This window comes from Salmo salar, chromosome ssa05 (genome assembly GCF_905237065.1).
Source record: "Salmo salar chromosome ssa05, Ssal_v3.1, whole genome shotgun sequence".
Lineage (NCBI taxonomy): Eukaryota > Metazoa > Chordata > Actinopteri > Salmoniformes > Salmonidae > Salmo > Salmo salar.
In genome coordinates, this window is record NC_059446.1 from 29,593,864 (window position 1) to 29,621,100 (window position 27,237).

At 42.6% G+C, this 27,237-nt stretch overlaps 2 protein-coding genes and 1 long non-coding RNA gene across 7 annotated transcripts in view; 2 read left to right on the forward strand and 1 right to left on the reverse strand.

Annotated features, from left to right (window-relative positions):
- The window catches only part of LOC106604565 (E3 ubiquitin-protein ligase RNF130), a 72,642-nt gene extending 70,071 nt beyond the window's left edge, over positions 1-2,571 (forward strand). For all 3 annotated transcript variants that reach the window (XM_045718033.1, XM_045718036.1, XM_045718037.1), the window contains one exon: positions 1,620-2,571. In XM_045718033.1, the coding sequence (XP_045573989.1) occupies positions 1,620-1,671 (52 nt within the window). In that variant the 3' untranslated portion in view covers positions 1,672-2,571. The remainder of the gene's footprint in view (positions 1-1,619) is intronic.
- A 3,935-nt stretch (positions 2,572-6,506) lies between these two features.
- Positions 6,507-8,385, reverse strand: LOC123743088 (uncharacterized). Its single transcript, XR_006769848.1, has 2 exons — positions 7,858-8,385; positions 6,507-7,624 (listed from the first exon to the last, which is right to left on the reverse strand). It is a non-coding gene; the product is annotated as an uncharacterized lncRNA (long non-coding RNA).
- Positions 8,370-27,237, forward strand: part of LOC106604567 (TBC1 domain family member 9B) — a 52,319-nt gene continuing 33,451 nt past the window's right edge. For 2 of the 3 annotated variants that reach the window (XM_014199332.2, XM_014199333.2), the window contains exons 1-7: positions 8,370-8,671; positions 14,964-15,074; positions 20,704-20,822; positions 21,788-22,016; positions 25,803-26,061; positions 26,406-26,613; positions 26,990-27,154. In XM_014199332.2, coding sequence (XP_014054807.1) covers positions 8,554-8,671; positions 14,964-15,074; positions 20,704-20,822; positions 21,788-22,016; positions 25,803-26,061; positions 26,406-26,613; positions 26,990-27,154 — 1,209 coding nt within the window. In that variant the 5' untranslated portion in view covers positions 8,370-8,553. The remainder of the gene's footprint in view (positions 8,672-14,963; positions 15,075-20,703; positions 20,823-21,787; positions 22,017-25,802; positions 26,062-26,405; positions 26,614-26,989; positions 27,155-27,237) is intronic. The other variant, XM_045718038.1, reaches the window with a different exon arrangement.

Sequence of the window (27,237 nt, forward strand, 5' to 3'; positions counted from 1 at the left end):
AGTTTCTATATTAAATGAAAGACACCCATCATTCTTGTGCTCCCAAACCAGACACACCTCGCTACAGAAGGTTAACGTTTCATGTTCTTCTTTGCTCATTCATGACCTTGACTTGAAAATACACTATGACTGACCAGGTGAATCCAGGTGAAAGCCATGATCCCTTATTGATGTCACTTGTTAAATCCACTTCAATCAGTGTAGATGAAGGGGAGGAAACAGCTTAAAGAATCGATAAATACTTGAGACAATTGAGAAATGGATTGTGCGTGTGTGACATTGAGGGTGAATGGGCAAGACAAAATATTTAAGTGCCTTTGAATGGGGTAGTAATATTGCAACTCAATATTAGGAAGGCATTCCTAATGTTTGGTATACTGTGTATTTGGCTGTAATGCAGCACTATTCGCAGTAGGTGGCACTATTTCTTAGCAATTACAGTATAGGTCTATCCTGCCACATCAGAATCGTATCAGGTCACAACTTCCACATATCTCTGCTTAGCTCTTGTTCAGGCTGGCCTGAATGATATTGATGATTAGTATGAATCAAAGGGTGGTCTGGGTGATCTTCCATGTATCACTCTCTTGACTTGAGGTTGTATAGCATGTTGAGGATCTTTGAAGATTCACAATGGGCAATTCCACGGTTAGGGAATGATGCAGACAGAGACTCAGTTTTTCCACTTTAAAATGTATGCCAAACAAAAAACAATAATTGCAATGTTAAACAATCCATACAACTCCATGCACAAGGACGACTTTTAGACATTTTCCCACTAAATAAATGCACTGCTCAAAAAAATTAAGGGAACACTAAAATAACACATCCTAGATCTGAATGAATGAAATAATCTTATTAAATGCTTTTTTCTTTACAGAGTTGAATGTGCTGACAACAAAATCACACAAAAATAATCAATGGAAATCCAATTTATCAGCCCATGGAGGTCTGGATTTGGAGTCACACTCAAAATTAAAGTGGAAAACCACACTACAGGCTGATCCAACTTTGATGTAATGTCCTTAAAACAAGTGAAAATGAGGCTCAGTAGTGTGTGTGGCCTCCACGTGCCTGTATGACCTCCACGTGCAGTGTATTTACTTGAAGAACAGTGCAGATGCAAGGTTTGGTAACAGAATGACAGCACCAACAGCACAAACCATCATTCTATTACCAAACTTGGCATCCGCACTGTTCTTTAAGTAAATGTGTTTTTTGTCAAATTTTCTGTGGAAATTGTTAAAAGTAGTCCTTGTTCATAGTTTGCTTCGTGGTTTGTTTAACTTTGCAATAACAGTTTTTTGTTTTGGCATACGTTTAAAGTGGAAAATCGGACTCACAGCATCTTTCTGTTACTGTGGAATTGCCTTAATGTCACTGTTCAGTTTGACCTCACCCACCCTCACATTATTACTGAACTGTAAATGTCGATCATGGTGTCCATTCCCAGTGTCTCCTGCAATAATGTTTACAGATGCCAAGAAAAAAATGATAAAGTATAAATAATACCTTTGTTTATGGTGCTAGGCATCAGCTTTTCTAGATAGGTATCTTACTGACCGATGTCATGTTTCTTGGTGTCACTGACATTGACATCTTCCCATGTTTCTTTGCAGGTGGCCACTTCTTCAACCGGAACTCCCTGTCCCCACGCAGTTTGGTGTGTGAGATGGAGCTACCTGACACCCAGGCATCGCTCGACCGCTACGATGACAAGTCGTGAAGGTCGTCGCCATGGTTTCGACCCCCACCCCCCCCCCACCCCCACCACACACCAAGGGACAGATGGCCTCGTATCTTCCTGCACACCTGCGAGTCATTGTGTGTGTGTGTGTGGGGGGGGAGGAGCGGCACAACAACCTAGATGACAACCTTGACTAACCTGTGAAACATCGACAATGACATGATATCAGATATTTTCTACCAGTGCAGAATGTACTATTGCCTGTCAAAAAGAAGAGGGGGGATACTCGTCCTCTCTTCTCCCCCTGGTTAGATATTCAGTAAAGTCCTTCCTTGACACTTTCATTTCAACAACTGACTCTGACATCTGTTTCTAGATGCAGTAGTGGGGAATTATCCCTTTCTAGTCTTACTTTGCAGGATCTCGGCGTATCGTCCACTTTGAAATGTGCTAGAAATAATAAACCACTTGTTAGTGCAGCCTACAATACATCTGTATATATGATTAGCAAACCGTCATTTAATTTAGCTTCGTTTGGCTCTAATGCAGTAAGAAAGGTCCCTTCTTCTGTAAAAGCAGCAATGGAAAAGTTTCTTCCCTGGTGGACCAGTTGGCTCTGTTGTATTTACTATGCTGCCTAAAGGACAGTGGAGAGGATATTTTGACTGGTGGGACATGTCCAGACATGCCTAGTCTCTCCCTCTATATGGCCATGCCTCAAGTGACTGGTGTAATGCACCCACCATGGTGACTGGGTTCAAGAATAAGACCTGTGGAACAATGGACATGCAGTGATGCAACATTCTGAACTCTGTGAAAAGCAGTATTACTTCCCTATAGCAAAACCAATGTCTCTGTATAAAAAAATAAAAAAATAATTTTAACCTGTACTTAAAAAAGCCTATAAAATACCCAGATCGTGTACTAATCAACCCCTGTGTGTGTGTGTGTGTGTGTGTGTGTGTGTGTGTGTGTGTGCAATACCAGTCAAAAGTTTGGACACACCTAAGGTTTTTCTTTATTTTTACTATTTTCTACATTTTAGAATGATAGTGAAGACGTCAAAACTATGAAATAACACATGGAATCATGTAGTAGCCAAAAAAAGTGTTAGACAAATCAGAATATTTTATATTTCAGATTCTTCAAAGTAGCCACCCTTTGCCTTGATGACAGCTTTGCACACCATTGTTATTCTCTCAACCAGCTTCACCTGGAATGCTTTTCCAACAGTCTTGAAGGAGTTCCCATATATGCTGAGCACTTGTTGGCTGATTTTCCTTCACTCTGCAGTCCAACTCATCCCGAACCATCTCAGTTGGGTTGAGGTCGGGTTATTGTGAGGCTAGGTCATCTGATACAGCACTCCATCACTGTCCTTCTTGGTCAAATAGCCCTTACACAGCCTGGAGGTGTGTTTTGGGTCATTGCCCTGTTGAAAAACAAATGATAGTCTCTCTAACCGCAAACCAGATGGGATGACATATCGCTGTGGTAGCCATGCTGGTTAAGTGTGCCTCGAATTCTAAATAAATCACTGACAGTGTCGCTAGCAAAGCTTCACGGTGTGAACCACACAAACGGAGATCATCCGTTCACCTACTCTGCGTATCACAAAGACACGGCTGTTGGAACCAAAAATCTCTAATTTGGACTCATCAGACCAAAGGACAGATTTCCACTGGTCTGATGTCCATTGCTTGTGTTTCTTGGCCAAGCAAGTCTCTTCTTCTTATTGGTGTCCTTTAGTAGTGGTTTCTTTGCAGCAATTTGACTATGAAGTCCTGATTCAGTTTCCAACAGTTGATGTTGAGATGTGTCTGTTACTTGAACTCTGTGAAGCATTTATTTGGGCTGCAATCTGTGGTGCACTTAACTCTAATGAACTTATCCTCTGCAGCAGAGGTAACTCTGGGTCTTCCTTTCCTGTGGCGGTCCTCATGAGAGCCAGTTTCATCATAGCACTTGGTTTTTGCAACTGCAGTTGAAGAAACTTTCAAAGTTCTTGAAATTTTCCGTATTAACTGAGCTTCATGTCTTAAAGTAACGATCAACTGTCGTTTCTCTTTGCTTATTTGAGCTGTTCTTGCCATAATATGGACTTAGTCCTATTTTGTAAAAGACCATCTTCTGTATACCACCCCTACCTTGTGGCAACACAACTGATTAGCTCAAAAGCATTAGGAAAGAAATTCCACTAACTTTTAACAAGGCACACCTGTTAATTGAAATGCATTACAGGTGACTAACTCATGAAGCTGGTTGAGAGAATGCCAATAATGTGCAAAGCTGTCATCAAGGCAAAGGGTGGCTACTTTGAATTATCTCAAATATAACAGATTTTGATTTGTTTAACACATTTTTGGTTACTACATAACTCCATATGTGTTATTTCATAGTTTTGATGTCTTCACTATTATTCTACAATGTAGAAAATGGTAAAAAATAAAAACCCTTGAATGAGTAGGTGTCCAAACTTTTGACTGGTACTGTGTGTGTGTGTGTGTGTGTGTGTGTGTGTGTGTGTGTGTGTGTGTGTGTGTGTGTGTGTGTGTGTGTGTATGTATGTGTATACACACACACAGTATATACAATCTATATACATTATATCTCTAAACCGGCCTCTTGAAGTACTTTGTTTTCCTTTCACAATCTTGTACAAGCGAATTGGGTGGAAGGGTATGTCCTCTGTTCTTGTTGTCCCCTTGTGTTATCTTTATCTGATATTTGCGATGATGTAACGCGGGGAGGGGAGTGTGTCAGTTTCAGGTCACTGTGTTACATACAGCACTGCCTCAGCATTAAAAGTGTAATTATTGCCTACGTCCTGTTGATGCCCATTCCAACGTGTGCCGCTTCTTCCTGAAACACAGCCCAATGTTATGAACATTTCAGCTGGAGTTTGGAGAAGATTATATTTATCTCTTCAGATTAAATAAATTATTAACTTCACAGTGTGGTGGAAATGTATGGTGATGAGCTTGATGCTCCTTTCCAATAAATAGAGGCTCTAGTGACACGATGGTCGGTGCTTGACTGCCATTTGACAAATATAAATATCCATAATAATCTAATGTAGACAAGCCTACCTGCACTGTATCTGCAAGCTGTTTGCTAGAGCGCAGATGCCAAGACCAGAGTAGGTACATATGCTATTTAATGCAACAGTTTGTGACAACTATCGGTTGTTGAAAGTGTGATAGAAACACATTGAACTTTAGATTTTTATTCGGTACATGAAAACTTAAACTAAAAAGTAAATGTTGTGTGCACTACGTCATCACGCATTGACTTTTATTGTAGAATATTTGCATGAAAATCTGTTGCCAAGTGGATGGAAACCTAGCTATAGGGAGCATTCATTGGCATAAGAATTTGGGGAATGATTTGGCATTAAATCAAATGCCATTACATTTTTGGAATTTTAGATTCTTTGTCTAATTTTTATTGGTAATTATTAGTTCTAAAAGATTATCTTAAAAAATAAACTGAACAAAAATATAAATGCAACATGTAAAAGTGTTAGTCTCATGTTTTGTGAGCTGAAATGAAAGATCCCAGAAATTTCCAAATGCACTAAAAGTTTCTCAAATGTTGTGCACAACATTGTTTACATTCATGTTAGTGTGCATTTTTCCTTTGCCAAGATAATCCATCCACCTGACAGGTGTGGCATATCAAGAAGATGATTGAACAGCATGATCATTACACAGGTGCACCTTGTGCTGGGGACAAAAGGCCACTCTAAAATGTGCAGTTTGTCACACAACACAATGCCACAGCTTGCAATTGGCATGCTGACTGCAGGAATGTCCACCAGAGCTGTTGCCAGAGAATTGAATGTTAATTTCTCTATCATACGCTGACTCCAACATCGTTTTCGAAAATGTGGCAGTATGTCCAACCGGCTTCACAACCGCAGACGATGTGTAACCACACCAGCCCAGGACTTCCACATCCAGCCTCTTCACCTGTGGGATCATCTGAAACCAACCACCCGGAAAGGTGATGAACTGAGGAGTATTTCTCTGTATTGTAGCCCTTTCCTAGGGAAAAACTAATTCTGATTGGTTGGGCCTGGCTCCCCAAGTGGCTGGGCCTATGCCTTCCCAGGCCCATCCATGGCTGCGCCCCTGCCCAGTCATGTCAAATCCATAGATTAGGGCCTAATCTAATTGGCCTAATTTATTTATCTCAATTGACTGATTTCCTTTTATGAACTGTAACTCAGTAAAATCTTTTCAATTGTTGGATATTGCATATATATTTTTGTTCAGTATACTATGTTACGTCTAGTCTATGATAAATATCCCACCACGTCGAACGAACAAATGATCAGTCGGCATTTATACAATTGTACCGAAACTACCATCAGAGCTGTCGTGATTTGTTTTATATGGTATGACTTTACTCGCATAAAAACTGTGGAGGAAAAGTGGTTTGTGATTACATTTTCACTTAACCCATTTAATCCCAAACTTTTCCCAGACATGAAAATATCCAAATCAAGTGTCATTAGTAACCCTTTGAAATAATCAATCATATTTTTTAAAGTTTCATGTAAAAGTAGGTGAAAAAGTGTGTTTTATGGTGACCGGTGGGATAATGTTATGTATACTGAATTAACATATTTCTCTTATGCAGTCATCAAAATTCTTATGTATCCCAGCCCAGTTAACACATTTAAAACTCTGTCACTGGCAGTCCCCAATATTGCCACTATAATTCCCCATCACATTCTAGTGACTATTTTACATATCAAAAACCATTATACAACACCGATATGAATACTGAGAGCAAAGACAAAACAACAACCATCAACGTATTTCAACATTGTTACTTTATTGTAACATAAATTGTTACTTTAGTGCAACATGTATTGAAACATTAATATTTTAACTTTAACATTTGAACTTGTACTTTAGTGCAATATTCATTGTAACATTTTAGTGCAACATTCACTAACAACTGTATAGCAGTCGTGTGATTAATTCCCACTGAACATAAAGGTAACATTTAGGATAGAGGTAGCCTGTAGAATATGCATTCAAGTAGAGGCCTACACTGAACAAAATAATATAATATATATATCATAGAGGTAGGCTTCAGAACCAAGTGCACGATTAGTTTGTGTATCACTATTTTGAACTACGATCAGTCAGACCTACTGTCACACAGTATGTCTTGAATCAATTGACCTTTTCCAAAAACATTTCAGTCATTTTGATTGCCTTTGACTTTTCTTCCTAGAGTCTGTTGTACTGCTTCTCCTCACCCTTTATCGACTTTCTTTTTCAGCCCTTATTCATTCACTCTTATCTCCTTTTCTACTGTCCATGGTATATCTTGAAGCACTCAATTTGCAGTGGCGCTTTGCATTTCTCACAGGCATAGGTAGTGTGTTTGTCACAATGACGACATCTCTGGAACTGGAGCATTGTGTTGATGGGCCAGTGAGAAGCTTTGTCATATCTTGCCTGATCTTCAACAGTAGCAGCCAGTAAAGATCTCCTTCCGTGGCTCAGTGGTTTCGTGCCAAACTTTTGCATATTTGGGCTGTATACTATGCAGTTTGGAATCACATCGGTGGCAGACCTCTTCGATCGTTTTAACTCTCAATCTTTATTTTTGACCACCCACAGCTTTTCCCTTGGCTCTTCTGACTGGACTCCCGGGCGGGTAGAGGATCTTGGCTCTTCATTATCAACAATGGGGGGGGACGTCATCACTGATAACGTTGTTCCTGTCATGATATGTTTGTATAGGATCAGCATTCAACAGCCTGGCTGGCAAATGGCCTGTCCATATCTGACCCATCGCTACCACAATCACTGAGGACAGCATCTTTCTCATTATGAGGGATAACTGCAATGTTTGCGTGCCTTGTCTGGGCAGTCACCTAGATCCAACATATCCAGAACTTGACTCAAAGTGAAACTAAAAGAAAGAACAGAGTAGAAAGTTAGGTAGAACAAGAACTATGTATGTGTATACCAAGATGCACTGTTATCCCACAGGTCACTATTGTTGCCGTCAATATGTTTACACATTCTATGACAACACTGAACAAAGTTGAGTAATTGCAAATGCATATATCAATACTAGACACCTTAAATATGATGTGTACCAATTATCTTTGCCCCATCTTCATGTTAACATACTTTACTAACCTTTTGTTTGGGAGCTTTGATGCAGCCATTCTCTTCTCATGGTGCAACCAGGAAGTGAACAGCTCTTGTCATGTGACAATTTACACTAAACGTTTGACACTGCATATATTTCATTGAGACCCTTTATTATTTCAATACTTGGTGGGAATGCATTGACACATCATTCAGTAAAATGTTTAGAGCCTTATAACTGAAAACGTTTTTTACGGTCACTATTGTGACTGATGGGATTAAATAGGTTAAATTAATACAGTGAGCCAAGCAGCGACGCAATATACACTATGATATGAACGTACAGTGGACGTGTTTACGTAAAAGTAGAAAGCGACCAGTTTCAAGGGTTGTCACTAGTTATCCCAGCCACAAAGTAATGAACCCAGGCTATTTCTATAATTATGAATGTTAAACCTAACCTTAACCACACCACTGCTAACCCTAACGTTAAATCAATACCAAAAAGTTAACGTTTTGTTTTCATCAATTTTTACGATACAGACATTTGACTTTGTGGCTGTGGTAACTAGTGGAAACCGTTTCCGAGTAGACACCAGCAGAGCAACCAGCTGCACAGACGGACATGAACTCAAAACTGCAGGGAACACGTCTGCAAAACATGTTTGTGTAAAGTCGCTTACCGTACACTTTGCACCATAATATCCAATAATAAGTGTGTAATTTGGAAAAAGCTTATTCAAAATGTGGATAACTCCAGGGGAGGTGTTGCTTGCCAACGCTCTGTGGGTGAGCGAAAGGGCGAACCCCTTCTTCATTCTCCAGAGGAGAAAGGGCCATGGCAAAGGAGGGGGCATCACTGGTAACTATACAATAACATTATTTGGTTTACAATTGCTCTCATGTTTCTGATTTTTGAAATTTGTGTTGGCTAATGTAATGATGGCTTTAGCTAACGTTATCTAGAAAGCTTGGTGTGTTAGCAAGGTAGCTAGCGCGCAGGCTAGCTGTTGATGTTGACTTGTAAAGCGGAGCTGGCTAACCAAGCTAGCGCGTTGTTTTTTCTTCGTCTGCAGCTACTACTAACTAACATCGTTGATAGGTTTTATTTGCTGGAAGTATGTGCATTTTCCTACATGCACCACTAAACAGTAAACTGTCAGCCTAACCAACCCAATACTGTTTGATTGCGGAGCTTAATTCGGGGCGTTCTTGCGTATAGGTATTTCTGCATTTTAGGAACAACCCCTCCAGCATACAATTAGTTCCTTCTTGAACGCCCCCATCACCCGAACATCCCATTGGTTCCTGCATGAACGAAAACCTGCTCTCATCAACGGAACTGCCGTAAAACAGTGCACCGACCGGCAGGGGGGCGAAGGCCACTGTCTACCTGCGTCGCTCCCTCTAGTTCCTCTGGTACAGAGCAGGCGGGGGCAAAATCGTGCTAGCCAACCGTGTGAGCACAAGGTGTCGCTCCCGCCTATTGTGTATCGGAGTCCCCAATAACAAGCAAACTAACGTTAGTCCTTCGCTCCCACCTGCTAAAGGACACTGTCTACCGTTGTCGCCTTCGACTATTGTTCTTCTGTGGGTTTTATCGCCTGATGGCAGCCAACGTTATGGTACCTACTGTACTGACCATTATGGCAGTCAAGCAATTGCATTCCGCCAAGAGTCGTTTACAATCAAGTCCTGTAGTGGCCACAATGTATCAATAAATAATCTTATTTGAATGCCTAGCAATCAGCACGTACATTGTTTAAAGGAGGGTTCACAACTGGTTTTGCTTGGGGACCCACATTTGACAATGACAATTGAGTCGCGACCCAGTATTATGGACTGTTGATAATTCCATTTTGTTAATGAACAGTAACACATAACAGTTTTTAAAATAGAAAAAACAGCAATAATTAGGAATTCTTAATCATCAATTACCATGTGAATAGTTTCACAACATTAAGGTTTTTTTTTTTTAAAGGTGTACGTTTTTAACCAGTTTAATAAAAGGTAATATGAATGTCAGTATTAATTAACAATAATATTTAACATAGTGAACAACAACTCATGAACCTGTTTATTTATTGTGTGTGTCTGTCTGTGTGTGTGTGGCCTATCAGTGGTAAAGCTGGGGGTGTTTCTTCAGTTTGATAAGTTTATTGAAGCCTGGGGTGACGGTTGACAGGGCAACTCGGAGGTCTTGCTGGCTGTCCAGTTTGTATCTGCTTTTAGTTTTCATTTACATTTACATTTTTACATTTTAGTCATTTAGCAGACGCTCTTATCCAGAGCGACTTACAAATTGGTGCATTCACCTTATAATATCCAGTGGAACAACCACTTTACAATAGTGCATCTAAATCTTTTAAGGGGGGGGGTTAGAAGGATTACTTTATCCTATCCCAGGTATTCCTTGAAGAGGTGGGGTTTCAGGTGTCTCCGGAAGGTGGTGATTGACTCCGCTGTCCTGGCGTCGTGAGGGAGCTTGTTCCACCATTGGGGTGCCAGAGCAGCGAACAGTTTTGACTGGGCTGAGCGGGAACTGTGCTTCCTCAGAGGTAGGGAGGCGAGCAGGCCAGAGGTGGATGAACGGCCTGCAGAGAAGCCACTTTCACACAGATAAGTAGTGCTGAACGGTAGCATGATTCTGATTGCATGACAGGAGAGAGCAGGAATATTTTCCCACGATGCTGCACCAGAACGGTGGCCGTGTCATTTCCGGGAAGCGCATGCTCAGTCTGCGATCAAATGATAGCTCCACCAGCTGATCCTCTTCATTGCTTGGCAACGTGACGCTTCCCATCTCCACCCGAAAGGGGAGATTGGAATCCAGTCGTCTTGTCTCCTGTTCTCCGGGAAGTAGTCGCAAAACATTCCCTGCAGCTTGACAAGATGCTGTTTAATGTTTTTTGCAGTGTGTCGCCGTGCTCTTTGTTGATCAGACTCTGAATCTCGAAATCAGCATTGGGAAACATGTCAATACTCCCGTGAGAAGCATGATTTGCCCAAATGGTAAGCTTCATCTTGAAGGCATCCACTTTGTCCCTCTGTTCAAATCGACTTTGCATTGACACATGAGCGAATTCAGAAGATCAAAAATATCTGCCAGGTAGGCAACCTGTGCGAGCCATTCCTCACAATCGAAATGTTCGGCCAGAGATTGCTGCGTTTCTTTCGGAAAACAAGTAATCTCTGCTCGAAGCTCATAAAAGCGACCCAACAATTTACCCCTGGAAAGCCAGCGGATCTCTGCATGATAAAGCGCCTGCTGGTGCTCGCTCCCCATATCCTTGCAGAATGCCTGGAAACACCTGCTTTTCGTAGAACTCTTTTTGATATAGTTGACCCACTTGATCACATCCTGGAGAGTGGTGTGGAGCTCAGGCACCATGTCCTTCGCTGCCAATGCCTCCCTGTGTAGGAAGCAGTGGTTCCACGTTGCACTTGGTGCTCTCTCCAGGATCCGCTTTCCCGTCATGGCAGCTGCCCCATCAGTGGTCACACCGACGCACCCATCCCAGGCCAGTCCCACGGAGCCCAGGTGCATAGCCATTGTGTTAAAGACCGCCTCTGTGGTGGTGGTGGGCAAATCGGCACTAAAAAGGAACTGCTCCTCGACGTTATTATCCCACACGTGTGTGACATAGACCATTAGAATTGCATGGTTAGCCACATCTGTGGATTCATCAAGCTGCTGTGGGTAATGGCCATTTTCACTGATGCGCTCTGATGTCTGGCCCATTATGTCCTCAGACATGGCCTTGATTCTCCTTCTCATGGTGTCATTGGATAGGGGTATAGTTTTAAGTTTGTTGGCAGCTGACTCTCCCAAGATTTCAGTGCACATATCAATCGCAGCAGGGAGTATGAAATCCTCTGCGCTGGTGTGGGCTTTTTTGGACTTAGCAATGCACTGGGGTACAAGGTATGATACGCAAAGTGCCTTTTCTTGTACTGTGCATACGTTCTTCAATGAGTCTTGTGAGGCCACCAGATATCGACATCTTCTTTAAAAAAAAGTTAGCTGTCTTATCTTTGTGACTTGGATGCTTGGTGTCCAGATGCCTTTTCAGTTTGGAGGGTTTCATGCTCTCATTAGCTAACAGCTTGTTGCATAGGACGCACTGCGGTCTACACTCACCCTGCCTGTCTTCTATATATGTAAAACCATATTTGATGAAGCCGGGGTCGTATTTTCTCTTCTAGACAGGGACTGTGTTGTCTGCCTTTTTGTTGACATTGGAAGCAGCAGTAGATGAAGAGGGAGATGCACGTTTTAAAAACGTGTCAGTGATTTTACTCTGACAGCTAGGGCTGGGTGGTATACCGGCATTTGAATGTTTGGTTTGATAAATTTGATACACCATTGGTAATGTCCATTTTTATAGTTTACTTCACTGCTTAAGTCATCTCTCTCCTCTCTTTCTCTCCATGCCACGCCCCCTGTCACTCAAGGAGCGCATTTGACGTTCCTCAACCACGAGACACTTGCGTTCAGTCTGCATGGTCAATGCAGCGCATGCAGAAATGTTGATGACAACAATGCTGTTTTCACTTTGCCTCTTAATATAAATCCACTAGTGTTCTATAATGACACTATTAGTTTGTGTTTCTTAGATCAGCAAACAGCAAGTTTGTCTTTCTTAGCAAGTTGCCCTAAATCTTGTGAGACGCTAATGCTAATAGCTAGCTAATGTACTGAGTAAGCGCAAACGTAGCTAGCTAATACAGCCTGGTAATACCAGTGATGGTGTAGCCTGATAATACCAGTGATGGTGTAGACCTGAATTTGTTTTGGTTGAAGTGGAATTGAACAGTATAAAACAATCAGAATGGAGAAAGACTCATTGAAATCACTTAGAATGTATGTGTTGCCACCTTAGGATCACTCACTACTCATAAAGCAAATGTCCAACTTTTATTATTCAAAACTAAATACCATCATACTGTCCAATTAAACCCCAAAAAAATACTGTGATAATATTTTGTCCATATTGCCCAGCCCTACTGACAGCTAGCCTACATGAGTTAAATGACAGCTAACTATCCACACGTGCAATACCTGCGGAACACATCTGCATAGTTAGCAATCAAGATATGTCAGAAGATGATGGGGGCGAGAACGTTGAGTGTGTGCAGCGCGCAAACCCTCCAAGTCCGAACGTAGCTAGCCATTTCACCACTGCCGACGTGCTGCACGTGTAAAGTCAGCAACAATAAGCGGTGCAGCGCACACACGCCTGTGTGTAGCGGTAACATTGTGAAATTCAGCAACAGTATGCGGTGAGGCCGTATCCTTTCAAAATGAAAGGTTTGGTGTGGCGCTTACCTTAAATATTTGTTATTTAAAAAAATATATATTGCACATGTCCCACGACCCCCCGACATGAACTTCCCATCACTAGTTTCTGCAGATGCAATAATGCCCACATGCAGGAACTCCCCGAATTGCGGACCGCAATTGCACCCTTCTCAACCAACCTGAGACCTGAGTCTAGCTAGCCCTGTCATATGACCAAAACAATGGAAGTTGGATTAGCCTCCCGTATTGAATTTGGATGCTATCATAAAACACCAGATATAGCTATCTTCAGTTATTCTAGTAACTAAGGGAATAACAATGTCATGTAATAAAAAAACTATTTCATATTAAAGAGCTCTTTTAGAAAATGTAGGCTAGGTAGCTAGCTACTTCAACAGATATGATTTAATTAAATTATTACTAAATTAGACCCAATCACTCCCATCTGAAAGACTACCCAGACGTCCTCAAGTCAAGTCTCATTTTAAAGAGCCGAAGAACAAGCCGATTGGCATGTGTTTCTTTCTGTTTCTTATTATAAATTCAGTTTTGGAGGTGCGTTTCCTGACCGATTCCGCATTTGGTTGATAATGTTTATCCCCATGAGACACTGTAGATGTGGAAGCCTATTTCACTTCCTCCAAATCCTCAGAATGAATCTAAGATAACAATTAATTACAGATTTATCGAGTTATGTTTTTGCCGAGGATGTTTTAGTTGCGCAGTTTTACATCTAAGATGTTTGGTGCAGTATTTCTCAAGTAAAAAAATGTGATGTTAAGTAAACAAAGTCGGGTTGCTGGGCATGTCTGTTGCTGTCTATGCTATTTGATAGAGAGCAATCACTGCAGCTGTTCACACCATGTTAGTGGGCAAATGCATCTTCAAATCAAAACTCAGTTTTAGATGAGACTGACTTTATGACCAAAATTATCCTATTTAGACTTTGTATTCAATTTTGACACTAGAATAACTGTTTCTGGCTCATGTCGATGCCACATGGGCCGTTTTCAAAGGGATGTGTTGCTTTTTAAAGGCAGTCGATCTTTAAAGTTACTCAACATAAGTTGTCTTTCATTCACAAGAGTTTGACATTTCCCTTCGATGTAGATATTCCTCCCCAAGTCCCTGTCTGTATTAGCCACAGCATCACTGCCGCTGTTTTGCTGAACAGTTCTAGGAACATAAGTCTTATACTAGCTTACAGTACACCAGTCACATGAAGGCCGTAAAATGTAGGCTATGAAATAGTACATCATGTAGAAATGCTTGAGGTGTATGTGTGCGTGTGTGTGGTATGTGTGCTTGAATGTCTGGCTTTGGGCCAGCAGGCGTCGGACTTCCTCAAGCTTAACAAACAGATGTCAGTTCAGATCATAGCCAAATAACCTTTGTTTACCCAGCTTAAAAGTCATCCATGCAAAGTAAGGACTCCTCCATCCAGCAATACAATATTTTGGAGGATTGACCTGTAGTCACCTATTGGGATTCCTGATTGACCTGTAGTCACCTATTGGGATTCCTGATTGACCTGTAGTCATCTATTGGGATTCCTGTAGGCCTATAATCTCAACTAGTCAGTTGAAACATTATAGTGAGATACTGCATTAGTATGGGTAGCCTAGTGGTTAAGAGCATTGGGCCAGTAACCTGAAGGTCACTGGTTCAAATCCCGAGCCGACTTGATGAAAAATCTGTCTGTGCCCTTGAGCAAAGGCACTTATCCCTAATTGCTACTGTAAGTAGTTCTGGATATTGGATAAGAGCATCTGCTAAGTGACTCAAATGTAAATCGTGTTGTAAGGGGCATACATCGAATAGTAGCCTGACTTGTTGTGCTGCTTTTCTTCAGGCTTGTTGGTGGGCACCATGGATGTTGTCCTGGACTCCAGTGCCAGAGTGGCTCCCTATAGGATCCTGCACCAGACGGGGGACTCACAGATCTTCTGCAGCATCGCATGTGGTGGGTGCAAAACCATGCCATGACACCTCTGAATATTCTGGGACAGACTCATTTATTTGAAGCTATCCTATTTAATTAAAACTGAATAAAAGTGCTAGACCTATATAAATGTGATCCATTATCATCAGGTGTTAAGAGACCTCTCCTTGATCTGCAATGTTCTAGGTTTATCCCATAGATATTACAACCAGTAGATAGTGATAGCTCTGACATCATCTACATATTCCTATGGAAAACTCCCGATGGCGCATGAAGCCGGAAGTATTTCAATTTGAAGCGTGCCATGTTGCTGAATGGCACCAAAAACGCGAAGGATCATGGGGAAAGTGGCTGTAACTAGCAAAGGATCATGGTCGAAGTAGTCGTTTTCATCCTGCCAGAGAGAGTCAACCTTAATGTCTATGGCATGAGGGCGCGAGCCTCCTCGTAGTCTCACGGCCTGTGATTGGTCTGTCTCAGCACGTGGTCCTGTGTGACGACAAATGTAGTAGTCAGAATGGATTACTATTTAATTAAATATCTCGATTTGCAGCAAACTTTAAAATAATTCACAGTGGAGATCAAACTTGTTCATAATAAGCAATTTTTGTTGCCCCAAATTTTTGGGGGGCCGTTCTGGTATCGTAATTTATGTAGGCTTTCTAGGAAAGACCAGGGCTTTTGGCACCGCTAGTTCCAGAGCTCGTGGCTGAGGGGTACCAGAGCAAGAGAGAAGGCAGACGATCCCCCAAAAATTATATCCGCACCACGCTCCAGCCAAATTACACGCGCTCCTCGCTCCGTTCACATCCTCTCACCCCAGAGTTCATGGCTTAGCGGTACCTGAGTGAAATTGGAGTGCGAGAGAAGGCCTAAGCTCCCCAATTTTTTAAATCCGCTCCACTATCCAGCCAAATTACTCACGCTCCACTCACATCCTCTGGCTACTGCGTAGCAACCAATCAGCAGAGCTTGTGACTTCACGCTCCAGACCGGACACTGGGGGACTGGTTTATTCACATCTATGCCAAGAATGTTAAAGTGACAAGGAGAGGAACACACTTTAGAACAGTGTTGTATTACTCAAGTCCTGATTTTCATGACTTTTAACTCGACTTGTACTCGACCATTGAGGACTCGCACTCGCCATCTAGACCATTAGTGACTCGGACTGGCCCCCCGTGACTTGTATTTGCACTTGGCTACTATGATGAGCAGAATATTAGCAGCGCTGGATGAGCAGAGCATCCAACACACCCGGCACACACAGCCTACATCAGCTGGTGAGCTGTGGGGGAGCAAGCGATGAGTGTGGGCAGACAGGCTCCGCTCCGGCTCAGCCTCCGATCATAGGCCACACATCGCACAAGCCACTCTCTTGCTTCCCCATCACCAGTGTGCTATTTAGCTTTGCCTGGTTAAGAAACAGAAACTTCTTCACGAAATTGAAAACAGTAGTATTGAGTTTAATAGCATAACAGTGTAGCTATTTGTCTCTCATTGTGGATAGAAAAGTATTCTGTCTTTGAATTTTCATCTCGCTCTACCCCCCCGCATCTGACAAGTCTCCCTTTAGTGTTCACTCTGCAAATAACTACTCAAATATCAGTGGGTCGATTACAAAAAAGTAGCTGAGAGCCCGACTTACCATTTATGTATTTAGTAAATAAGTAGTGAAACACTATTGAGTAGAATTTGTGGTAGTGATGAATAATATTTAGGACTCCCGAGTGGCGCAGTGGTCTAAGGCACTGCATCTCAGTGCTATAGGCGTCATTACAGACCCTGGTTTGATCCCGAGCTGTATCACAACCGACCGTGATCGGGTCCCATTGGGCGGTGTACAATTGGCCCAGCGCCGTCCGGGTTAGGGGAGGGTTTGGCCGGGGTAGGCCGTCATTGTAAAATAAGAATTTGTTCTTAACTGTATTTACGTTTTTCTTTTTTTTTATGAGGGAGTGGGAGTGGCGCCATCTGGTGGTGACTAGAAACAATTGCATGATAAGACCTATTATAAATTGATGGACTCGTGACTCCGACTCGACTCGTACTTCAGCCATAGGGACTCGACTTGGACTCGAGCACAGGGACTTGAGATTTAGTGACTGATACAACATTGCTTTACGTTATCAATATTCACCTATGCTAGCTGCACTAAAGTACTCTGGCTTGAAGTTTACAATAGGTACAGATCCCCCAATGCTAACCTTAACCATCAGTGGGGGAAATGCTAAACTGCCCAGGATCCTAACTAGGGACAAACCCTATACCGACTAAACCACACCTAGACCCACTAAACCACATCCACTAAACCACACCTACAATGTATTCGGAAAGTATTCATACGCCTTAACTTTTTCCACATTTTGTTACGTTACAGCCTTATTCTAAAATGGATGATAGTTTCTTCCCTCGTCAATATGCACACAATACCCCTTAATGACAAAGCAAAAACAGGTTTTTAGAAATGTTTACAAATGTACAGTGAGGGAAAAAAGTATTTGATCCCCTGCTGATTTTGTACGTTTGCCCTCTCGCTGCCAAAGGTGCATCAAAGTGCTGAGTAAAGGGTCTGAATACTTATGTAAATGTGATATTTCCGTATTTTTGTTTTTATACTGTGAGGGAAAAAAGTATTTGATCCCCTGCTGATTTTGTACGTTTGCCCACTGACAAAGAAATGATCAGTCTATAATTTTAATGGTAGGTTTATTTTAACAGTGAGAGACAGAATAACAACAAACAAATCTAGAAAAATGCATGTCAAAAATGTTATAAATTGATTTGCATTTTAATGAGGGAAATAAGTATTTGACCCCCTCTCAATCAGAAAGATTTCTGGCTCCCAGGTGTCTTTTATACAGGTAACGAGCTGAGATTAGGAGCACTCCCTTTAAGAGTGTGCTCCTAATCTCAGCTCGTTACCTGTATAAAAAGACACCTATCCACAGAAGCAATCAGATTCCAAACTCTCCACCATGGCCAAGACCAAAGAGCTCTCCAAGGATGTCAGGAACAAGATTGTAGACCTACACAAGGCTGGAATGGGCTACATGACCATCGCCAAGCAGCTTGGTGACAAGGTGACAACAGTTGGTGCGATTATTCGCAAATGGAAGAAACACAAAAGAACTGTCAATCTCCCTCGGCCTGGGGCTCCATGCAAGATCTCACCTCGTGGAGTTGCAATGATCATGAGAACGGTGAGGAATCAGCCCAGCACTACACGGGAGGATCTTGTCAATGATCTCAAGGCAGCTGGGACCATAGTCACCAAGAAAACAATTGGTAACACACTACGCCGTGAAGGACTGAAATCCTGCAGCGCCCGCAAGGTCCCCCTGCTCAAGAAAGCACATATACATGTCCGTCTGAAGTTTGCCAATGAACATCTGAATGATTCAGAGGACAACTGTTGAAAGTGTTGTGGTCAGATGAGACCAAAATGGAGCACTTTGGCATCAACTCAACTCGCCGTGTTTGGAGGAGGAGGAATGCTGCCTATGACCCCAAGAACACCATCCCCATTGTCAAACATGGAGGTGGAAACATTATGCTTTGGGGGTGTTTTTCTGCTAAGGGGACAGGACAACTTCACCGTATCAAAGGGACGATGGACAGGGCCATGTACCGTCAAATCTTGGGTGAGAACCTCCTTCCCTCAGCCAGGGCATTGAAAATGGGTCGTGGATAGGTATTCCAGCATGACAATGACCCAAAACACACGTCCAAGGCAACAAAGGAGTGGCTCAAGAAGAAGCACATTAAGGTCCTGGAGTGGCCTAGCCAGTCTCCAGACCTTAATCCCATAGAAAATCTGTGGAGGGAGCTGAAGGTTCGAGTTGCCGAACGTCAGCCTCGAAACCTTAATGACTTGGAGAAGTTCTGCAAAGAGGAATGGGACAAAATCCCTCGTGAGATGTGTGCAAACCTGGTGGCCAACTACAAGAAACGTCTGACTTCTGTGATTGCCAACAAGGGTTTTGCCACCAAGTACTAAGTCATGTTTTGCAGAGGGGTCAAATACTTATTTCCCTCATTAAAATGCAAATCAATTTATAACATTTTTGACATGCATTTTTCTGGAATTTTTTGTTGTTATTCTGTCTCTCACTGTTCAAATAAACCTACCATTACAATTATAGACTGATCATTTCTTTGTCAGTGGGCAAAAGTACAAAATCAGCAGGGGATCAAATACTTTTTTCCCTCACAGTATAAAAACAAAAATATCACATTTACATAAGTATTCAGACCCTTTACTCAGCACTTTGATGCACCTTTGGCAGCGATTACAGTCTAGAGTCTTCTTGGGTATGACAAAACAAACTTGTCTTACCTGTATTTAGGGAGTGTCTCCCATTCTTCTCTGCTGATCCTCTCAAGCTCTGTCAGGTTGGATGGGGAGCGTCGCTGCACAGCTATTTTCAGGTCTCCAGAGATGTTCAAGTCCGGGCTCTGGCTGGGCCACTCAAGGACATTCAGAGACTTGTCCTGAAGCCATTGCTGTGTTGTCTTGACTGTGTGCTTAGGATCGTTGTCCTGTTCGAAGGTGAACCGCCCAAGTCTGAGGTTCCGAGCGCTCTGGAGAAGGTTTTCATCAAGGATCTCTCAGTACTTTGCTTCGTTCATCTTTCCCTCAATATGGACTAGTCTCCCAGTCTCTGCAGTTGAAAAACATCCCCCACAGCATGATGTTTCCAGCACCATGCTTCACCATAGGGATGGTGCCAGGTTTCCTCCAGACGTGATTGATGCTTGGCATTCAGGCTAAAGAGTTCAATCTTGGTTTCATCAGAGCAGAAAATCTTGCTTTTCATGGTCTGAGAGTCTTTAAGTGCCTTTTGGCAAACTCCTAAGTGTGCTGTCATGTGCCTTTTACTGAGGAGTGGCTTTCGTCTGGCCACTCTACCATGAAGGCCTGATTGGTGGAGTGCTGCAGGGATGGTTGTCCTTCTGAAAGGTTCTCCAATCTCCACAGAGGAACTCTGGAGCTCTGTCACAGTGCCCATCGGGTTCTTGGTCACCTCCCTGACCAAGGCCCCCCCGATTGCTCAGTTTGCTCAGGCGGCCAGCTCTAGGAAGAGTCTTGGTGGTTCCAAACTTTTTCCATTTAAGAATGATGGAGGCCACTGTGTTCTTGGGGACCTTCAATGCTGCAGACATTTTTTGGTACTCTTCCCCAGATCTGTGCCTCGACACAATCCTGTCTCTGAGCTCTACTGACAATTCCTTCAACCTCATTGCTTGGTTTCTGCTCTGACATGCACTGTCAAGTGTGGGACCTTATATAGACAGGTGTGTGCCTTTCCAAATCATGTCCAATCAACTGAATTTACCACAGGTGGACTCCAATCAAGTTGTAGAAACATCTCAGGGATGATCAATGGAAGCAGGATGTCTCATAGCGAAGATTCTGAATACTTTTTTATATTTCTGTTTTTTATTTGTAATAAATTAGCAACATTTCTTTTTTTTTGTGATTTTCGAATATATGGCTGTAACGTAACATAATGTGGAAAACTGGAAGGGGTCTGAATACTTTCCGAATGCACTGTATACCCACTAAACCACACCTGTACCCTCTAAAGCACACCTGTACCCGATTTCTACCTTTTGTGTTGATGTGGGAAATACTGTGTTTTCCCAGGCTCCTCCCGGAAAGAGATCACAGAGCATTGGGAGTGGCTGGAGACCAACCTGCTCCAGACACTCTCCATTTTCGACAACAACGAAGATATCACCACCTTCGTCAAGGGGAAGATCTCGGTAGGCACTGCTGCCACAAAGTATAGTTCAACCTCATAGAATTAGAACAAATTAGAATTCAATGATCATACCCTGTTATGTCCTAGCAAATTGTTTCTCCTTCGTTAAGCTACTGACTCAGTTCCTCCACTAAATGCAGATATATGCATCATTGTCACTTTAATCTAAACTACAGGCCTTCGCAGGTTCAAAAAGTTGGAACCGTTCCAAAATGAACCTGGGTCTTTTCCATCGGCACCCATACGTACATTTTTTTAAATATAGAGACCCATTCCGAATTGACCTGATGTCAACTAGACCCGTTCTGGATAGACCTGGTTCAGTCCCGGTCCGATCCGTGTGAGGGAAGCAGCAGAAAAATCAATTTTTAGCTACTTTATTAACCGGAGCTGATAAAGCGCAAGGGAGAGGAGGTAAAGAGAGGTAATGCTCTAGTAGGGGCCGTGCTGTGTGTGTAGGTTGCTGTGAGTGTGAGCGAGTGACACAGCAACAGGAAGGGAGGGAGAGACAGCAACCAACCAAGCCGACTTGCCCTACAGTAGACTAAAAGCTGCCATAGCTAGATTATTTATCATCCAAAATGATTACGTAGTACCTCCTCTTGACTGCCTCAAACCGGGAGAAGCTAGTTAAGCTAGCCATGTAGGCTAATTGAGGCTGCATGTGTTTTCTTGTTCTACACAGTTACAAACAACAACCCATTCAAAATATAAAGTAGCAGCCTACCTGTTGGCTCTTGTTTGTTGTAGCCTATTCTTCTCCTCTAACTTTTAATTCTATCAATTGAATTCCAACTTCCATTGGTCAGATATCTCCTAACTTTTGCCTATTGCTGCTTTGATGACTTATGATTGACTAACAACAAGCTACACGCGCCACTCGTGAAAAACAAGAGCAGCAGCATAAATAATACAATTTCTCTCTGTCTATATATATTGTAACAGAACCTAACTCCCTCCATCTAGGGCATCATCGCCGAGGAGAACAAGAGCAAGGCTGCCCTGGAGGATGAGGACTCTGGCAAGTTCCGCGAGGCTGAGCTGAAGATGAGGAAGCTGTTTGGCATGCCCGGCGAGGAGAAGCTGGTCAACTACTACTCCTGTAGCTACTGGAAGGGCCGTGTGCCCCGGCAGGGCTGGGTCTACCTTAGCGTCAACCACCTCTGCTTCTACTCCCTCCTCCTGGGGAAAGAAGGTGGGTGTGGAGCAGGGTTTCCGTTAGCTGTAAATGCAGAGTAACATTTTTTTTATTATTAAAAAAAATATATATATACACACACACACACACACGAGAATAGACTGACGACTTTCAGAAGAAAGTTCTTTGTTTCAGGACAACAGTTTTCAGCTGTGCTAACATAATTGCAAAAGGGTTTTCTAATGATCAATTAGCCTTTTAAAATGATAAACTTGGATTAGCTAACACAACGTGCCATTGGAACACAGGAGTGATGGTGGCTGATAATGGGCCTCTGTACGCCTCTGTAGATATTCCATATAAAATCTGCCATTTCCAGCTACAATAGTCATTTACAACATTAACAATGTCTACACTGTATTTCTGATCAATTTGATGCTATTTTAATGGACAAAAAATGTGATTTTCTTTGAAAAACAAGGACATTTCTAAGTGACCCCAAACGTGTGTGTGTGTGTGTGTGTGTGTGTGTATATACAGTGGATATAGAAAGTCTACACACCCCTGTTAAAATGCCAGGTTTTTGTGATGTAAAAGAATGAGACAAAGATAAATCATGTCAGAACTTTTTCTACTGTTAATGTGACCTATAATGTGAACAATTCAATTGAAAAACAAACTGAAATCTTCGAGGGGGAAAAATGAAAAATAAAAACCTTACAATAACCTGGTTGCATAAGTGTGCACACCCTCTTATAACTGGGGATGTGGCTGTGTTCAGAATTAACCAATCACATTCAAACTCATGTTAAATAGAAGTCATTACACACCTGCCATCATTTAAAGTGACTCTGATTAATCACAAATAAGTTCAGCTGTTCTACTAGGGTTTTCCTGACATTTTCTTAGTTGCATCTCAGAGCAAAAGCCATGGTCCGCAAAGAGCTTCCAAAGCATCAGAGGGATCTCATTGTTGAAAGATATCAGTCAGGAGAAAGGTACAAAAGAATGTCCAAAGCATTACATATACCATGGAACACAGTGAAGACAGTCATCATCAAGTGGAGAAAATATGGCACCCCAGAGACATTACCAAGAACTGGACGTCCCTCCAAAATTTATGAAAAGATGAGGAGAACTGGTCAGGGAGGCTTCCAAGAGGCCTACAGCAACATTAAAGGAACTGCAGGAATTTCTGGCAAGTACTGGCTGTGTGCTACATGTGACAACAATCTCCCGTATTCTTCATATGAATGGGCTATGGGGTAGGGTGGCAAGACGGAAGCCTTTTCTTACAATGAAAAACATCTAAGCCCGGCTGAAGTTTGCAAAAACAAACATCAAGTCCCCCAAAAGCATGTGGGAAAATGTGTTATGGTCTGATGAAACCAAGGTTGAACTTTTTGGCCATAATTCCAAAAGGTATGTTTGGTGCAAAAACAACACTGCACATCACCCAAAGAACACCATACCCACAGTGAAGCATGGTGGTGGCAGCATCATGCTTTGTGGCAGTTTTTTTTCTTCAGTTGGAACCGGGGCCTTAGTCAGGGTGGAGGGAATTATGAACAGTTCCAAATACCAGGCAATTTTGGCACAAAATCTTCAGGCGTCCGTTAGAAAGCTGAAGTGGAAGTTCACCTTTCAGCACGACAACGACCCAAAGCACACATCCAAATCCACGAAAGCATGGCTTCACCAGAAGAAGATTAACATTTTGGAATGGCCCAGCCAGAGCCCAGACCTGAATCCAATTGAACATCTCTGGGGTGATCTGAAGAGGGCTGTGCACAGGAGATGTCCTCGCAATCTGACAGATTTGGAGCGCTTTTGCAAAGAAGAGTGGGCAAATATTGCTACATCAAGATGTGTCACGCTAATAGACTCCTACCCAAAAGGACTGAGTGCTGTAATAAAATCAAAAGGTGCTTCAACAAAGTATTAGTTTAAGGGTGTGCACACTTATGCAACCAGGTTATTGTGAGTTTTTTATTTTTTTCCCCCTCAAAGATGTTTGTATTTCAATTGAATTGTTCACGTTATAGGTCACATTAAAGGTGGAAAAAGTTCTGACATGATTTCTTTGTCTCATTATTTTACATCACAAAAACCTGTCATTTTAACAGGGGTGTATAGACTTTTTAAATCCACTGTATGTGTGTCAAAATTGTTGCCAGCCAAATTATCAACAACAAAAAAATCCATAGCTAAATAATGCTTAGTATTAATTGGTGGAAATACCAGATGATGTGTTCCAACTTCATAGGCAAATATACTTCATAGGATAATAAATCCTCAAGCTGCTTGGAAATTAGTGTTGGGTGTGTGCCTTTTTAACCTTTTTACTCAGGCAAAAGATGCAAGGTCCTCATAATGGACTTCAGCCAGGTGTACCCTGACTGGGCAAAATTTGTGAAGATTGTGTTGATTATACCTGTTTCCAGTGTGCCGGCCGAGAATGGGGTTCTTTCTCCTAAACAGAGTAAAGACGGCCTCAAGATTGCGCCTTCTTGAGGACAAAGTAATGAGGCTGACGTAAACGCATGTAAATTATAGGCAAATTGTGTTCGTCAGGTCCGTTACTAGCAGTTCTACTGCAGCCCTAGGCAAAATCAACATATGCCGCCCATGTATAGTATGGATTGGAATGGATTGATAGAGTAGAGTAATGTGTATCATGCACAATTGGTGCATTTCAGTTCAGCTTATTCAGTAGCACATGGAAATGAAACATCATTGCCAACTTTTCACATCGGACTGTTACAATGTTGCAATCACTAGGCAGCCAACTAACTGGCTATAGTAGGAAACCGAGTTGTTATCAACGCTAAATCGCAGCGGGAGTTGGGTGGGCCGTGCCAGTCATGGCAAGAAGAGATCCAGCTTTTGTCAAATGTAGCTAACCATTTTCTTAACCATTTTCTTAACCTGTTAATTCTCCTGACCTGCTGCTTAAGTTCTGCTAACCTGCTGCGAAGAGTCAAATCTGACTGCTGGATCCCTTCTAGCCATGACCGGCCGTGGTGTTCGTAAACAGACATATTTGATTTATTAGGCCTAATTAAAATGTTCATGCCTAGGCTGAATTAAATTAGAGAAGCCTAGATTGTATTTGAAAACAGTTGTGTTTTTATTAATTGAAATTGTCATACAAATAGCCTATAGGACATGTTGTTTGCAAATGTATTACTATGTAGGCATCTAAGCAAAACATTATTTTATGATTATAGCAGGGAAGAAATGTCATGTTGGTATAAGAACATTACTGGCTAATTTCTATGCTGTTAAGATGAATTACAATAATGTAAATGTGATTTTGAACATCGTGGGTGGACGCCCTAATGTGTTACACACCCAATGCATATGGATGTCTGGTAAATTAAAATCCTAACGGAAACCCTGGTGTGTGCATGCATGTGTGTCTGACAATGAAAGCAATGCACTGTATGTGGGCAGTGATCTTATGAGATGACAGAAGAAGAGAATGAGGTGTGTTAGCGTGTATGTTGAGGAATGTGATTGACTCATAGTGAATAGCCCCACTTCAATGTTGCAGCACCAACCCCCAACACAATTCTGTACTAATTCAATCCTCTAAGATAGCATTCTAAGAAATCTACCTCTCTTTCTTCCTCCTACTGTTTCTGCCCCTCTACTGAACACCTTCTATCTCTCCCTGCTCACAAGGACTCCTTCCTTTGCTTTCTCGCTCTCTTCTCTTCCCGTCTTTATCTGTCTTTTTCTATGCTGTATCTCCCTCTGTCTCTCACCCTCTTTTCTGGGCCAAGTAAAAAATAATTGTGAGAAGCGTCTGCTAAATGATCTCCCCCACTCCCCTTATAGTGACCCTGGTGGTGCAGTGGACGGAGGTCACCCGCCTGGAGAAGAACGCCACGCTGCTGTTCCCGGAGAGTGTGCGGGTGAGCACGCGGCACACGGAGCACTACTTCTCCATGTTCCTCAACGTTAACGACACCTTCAAGCTCATGGAGCAGCTGGCCACCATCGCCATGCGCCAGCTGCTGGACAACGAAGGCTTCGCCGCCGACCACTCGCTGCCCAAGGCCTGCAAGACGCTCAAGAATGTCTCGGCACTGAAGAGGTAGGAGGGTTCAAGAGTAAGGAATGTCCTGTTTTTTTTCTGACCATTAAAGAAATGTGGTAATTTAAACAACTGTTTTCACTGAAATGAAGTGGTACTTCCAAGAACGTGTCTTTTAACCCTCTAGAGAACAGGTGTAGACAATTCAGGTCCCAACACACCTGATTTAGCTAATAAAGGTCCTCAATGTAGTGGTCCGTTTCTGCATCTCACCAATACATCACTTTTAAGGGTATAGTTCTCGACAGTTCATATTTTTAGTGTGTATATATTTACTGTATCTGTAGTTTTTCTTCGTTTTGTTAATTTACTCTCTTCCACTCACGCTTGGATGTCAACTACAGGGACCTGGACGCACGGGCCAAGAATGAACGTTACCGGGCGCTGTTCCGCCTGACCCAGGACGAGCGCCTGGACGGACACACAGACTGCACGCTGTGGACTCCCTTTGCCAAGATGCACATCGTGGGCCAGCTGTTTGTCTCCAACAACTACATCTGCTTCTGCAGCCGTGAGGAGGACCTCTGTCAGCTCATCATCCCCCTCAGAGAGGTGCCTACACACACAACCCAACGCAAAGCACGAGCCCTCTCTTTCTTTTGTTTCCTGCCTCCTGTCTTTCTCTTTCCCCCTCTTTTCCATATATCCCGCATCCCTCTTTCCTATTCTCTCATTTTAATTTTCTCTCTTTCACTCTCACTTTCTTACCCTGTATCTGTCTTTCTGTTTTTCATGGGGGACATAACATACCCTCATTGTGGGATGTGCCTAATGTTCTTAAAGTTGTACGTTAGTTATCTTTCCTTCGCTCTCTTCCCCTCCCTCTCACCCCCCTCTGTTTATCTCTCCTTCTCTCTCCTCCTTCCACTACATCTCTCTCTTCTACCCTTCTCTGTCTCTCCTCCCTTCCCTCCATCCCGCTCTCTAGGTGTCCATTGTGGAGAAGGCAGACAGCAGCAGCGTCTTGCCCTGCCCCGTGTCCATCAGCACCAAGAACAAGATGACCTTCCTCTTCGCCAACCTCAAGGACCGCGACTTCCTGGTCCAGCGCATCTCCGACTTCCTGCAGCGCACCCCCGAAAGTGGCCATTCGGTGAGCCAATCAGAGGGGAGGTGTGCTGTTTGGGTCTACCCTTTGAGCTAGGCTTGAGCTAGGCTTTACCTTCATGCCAACTT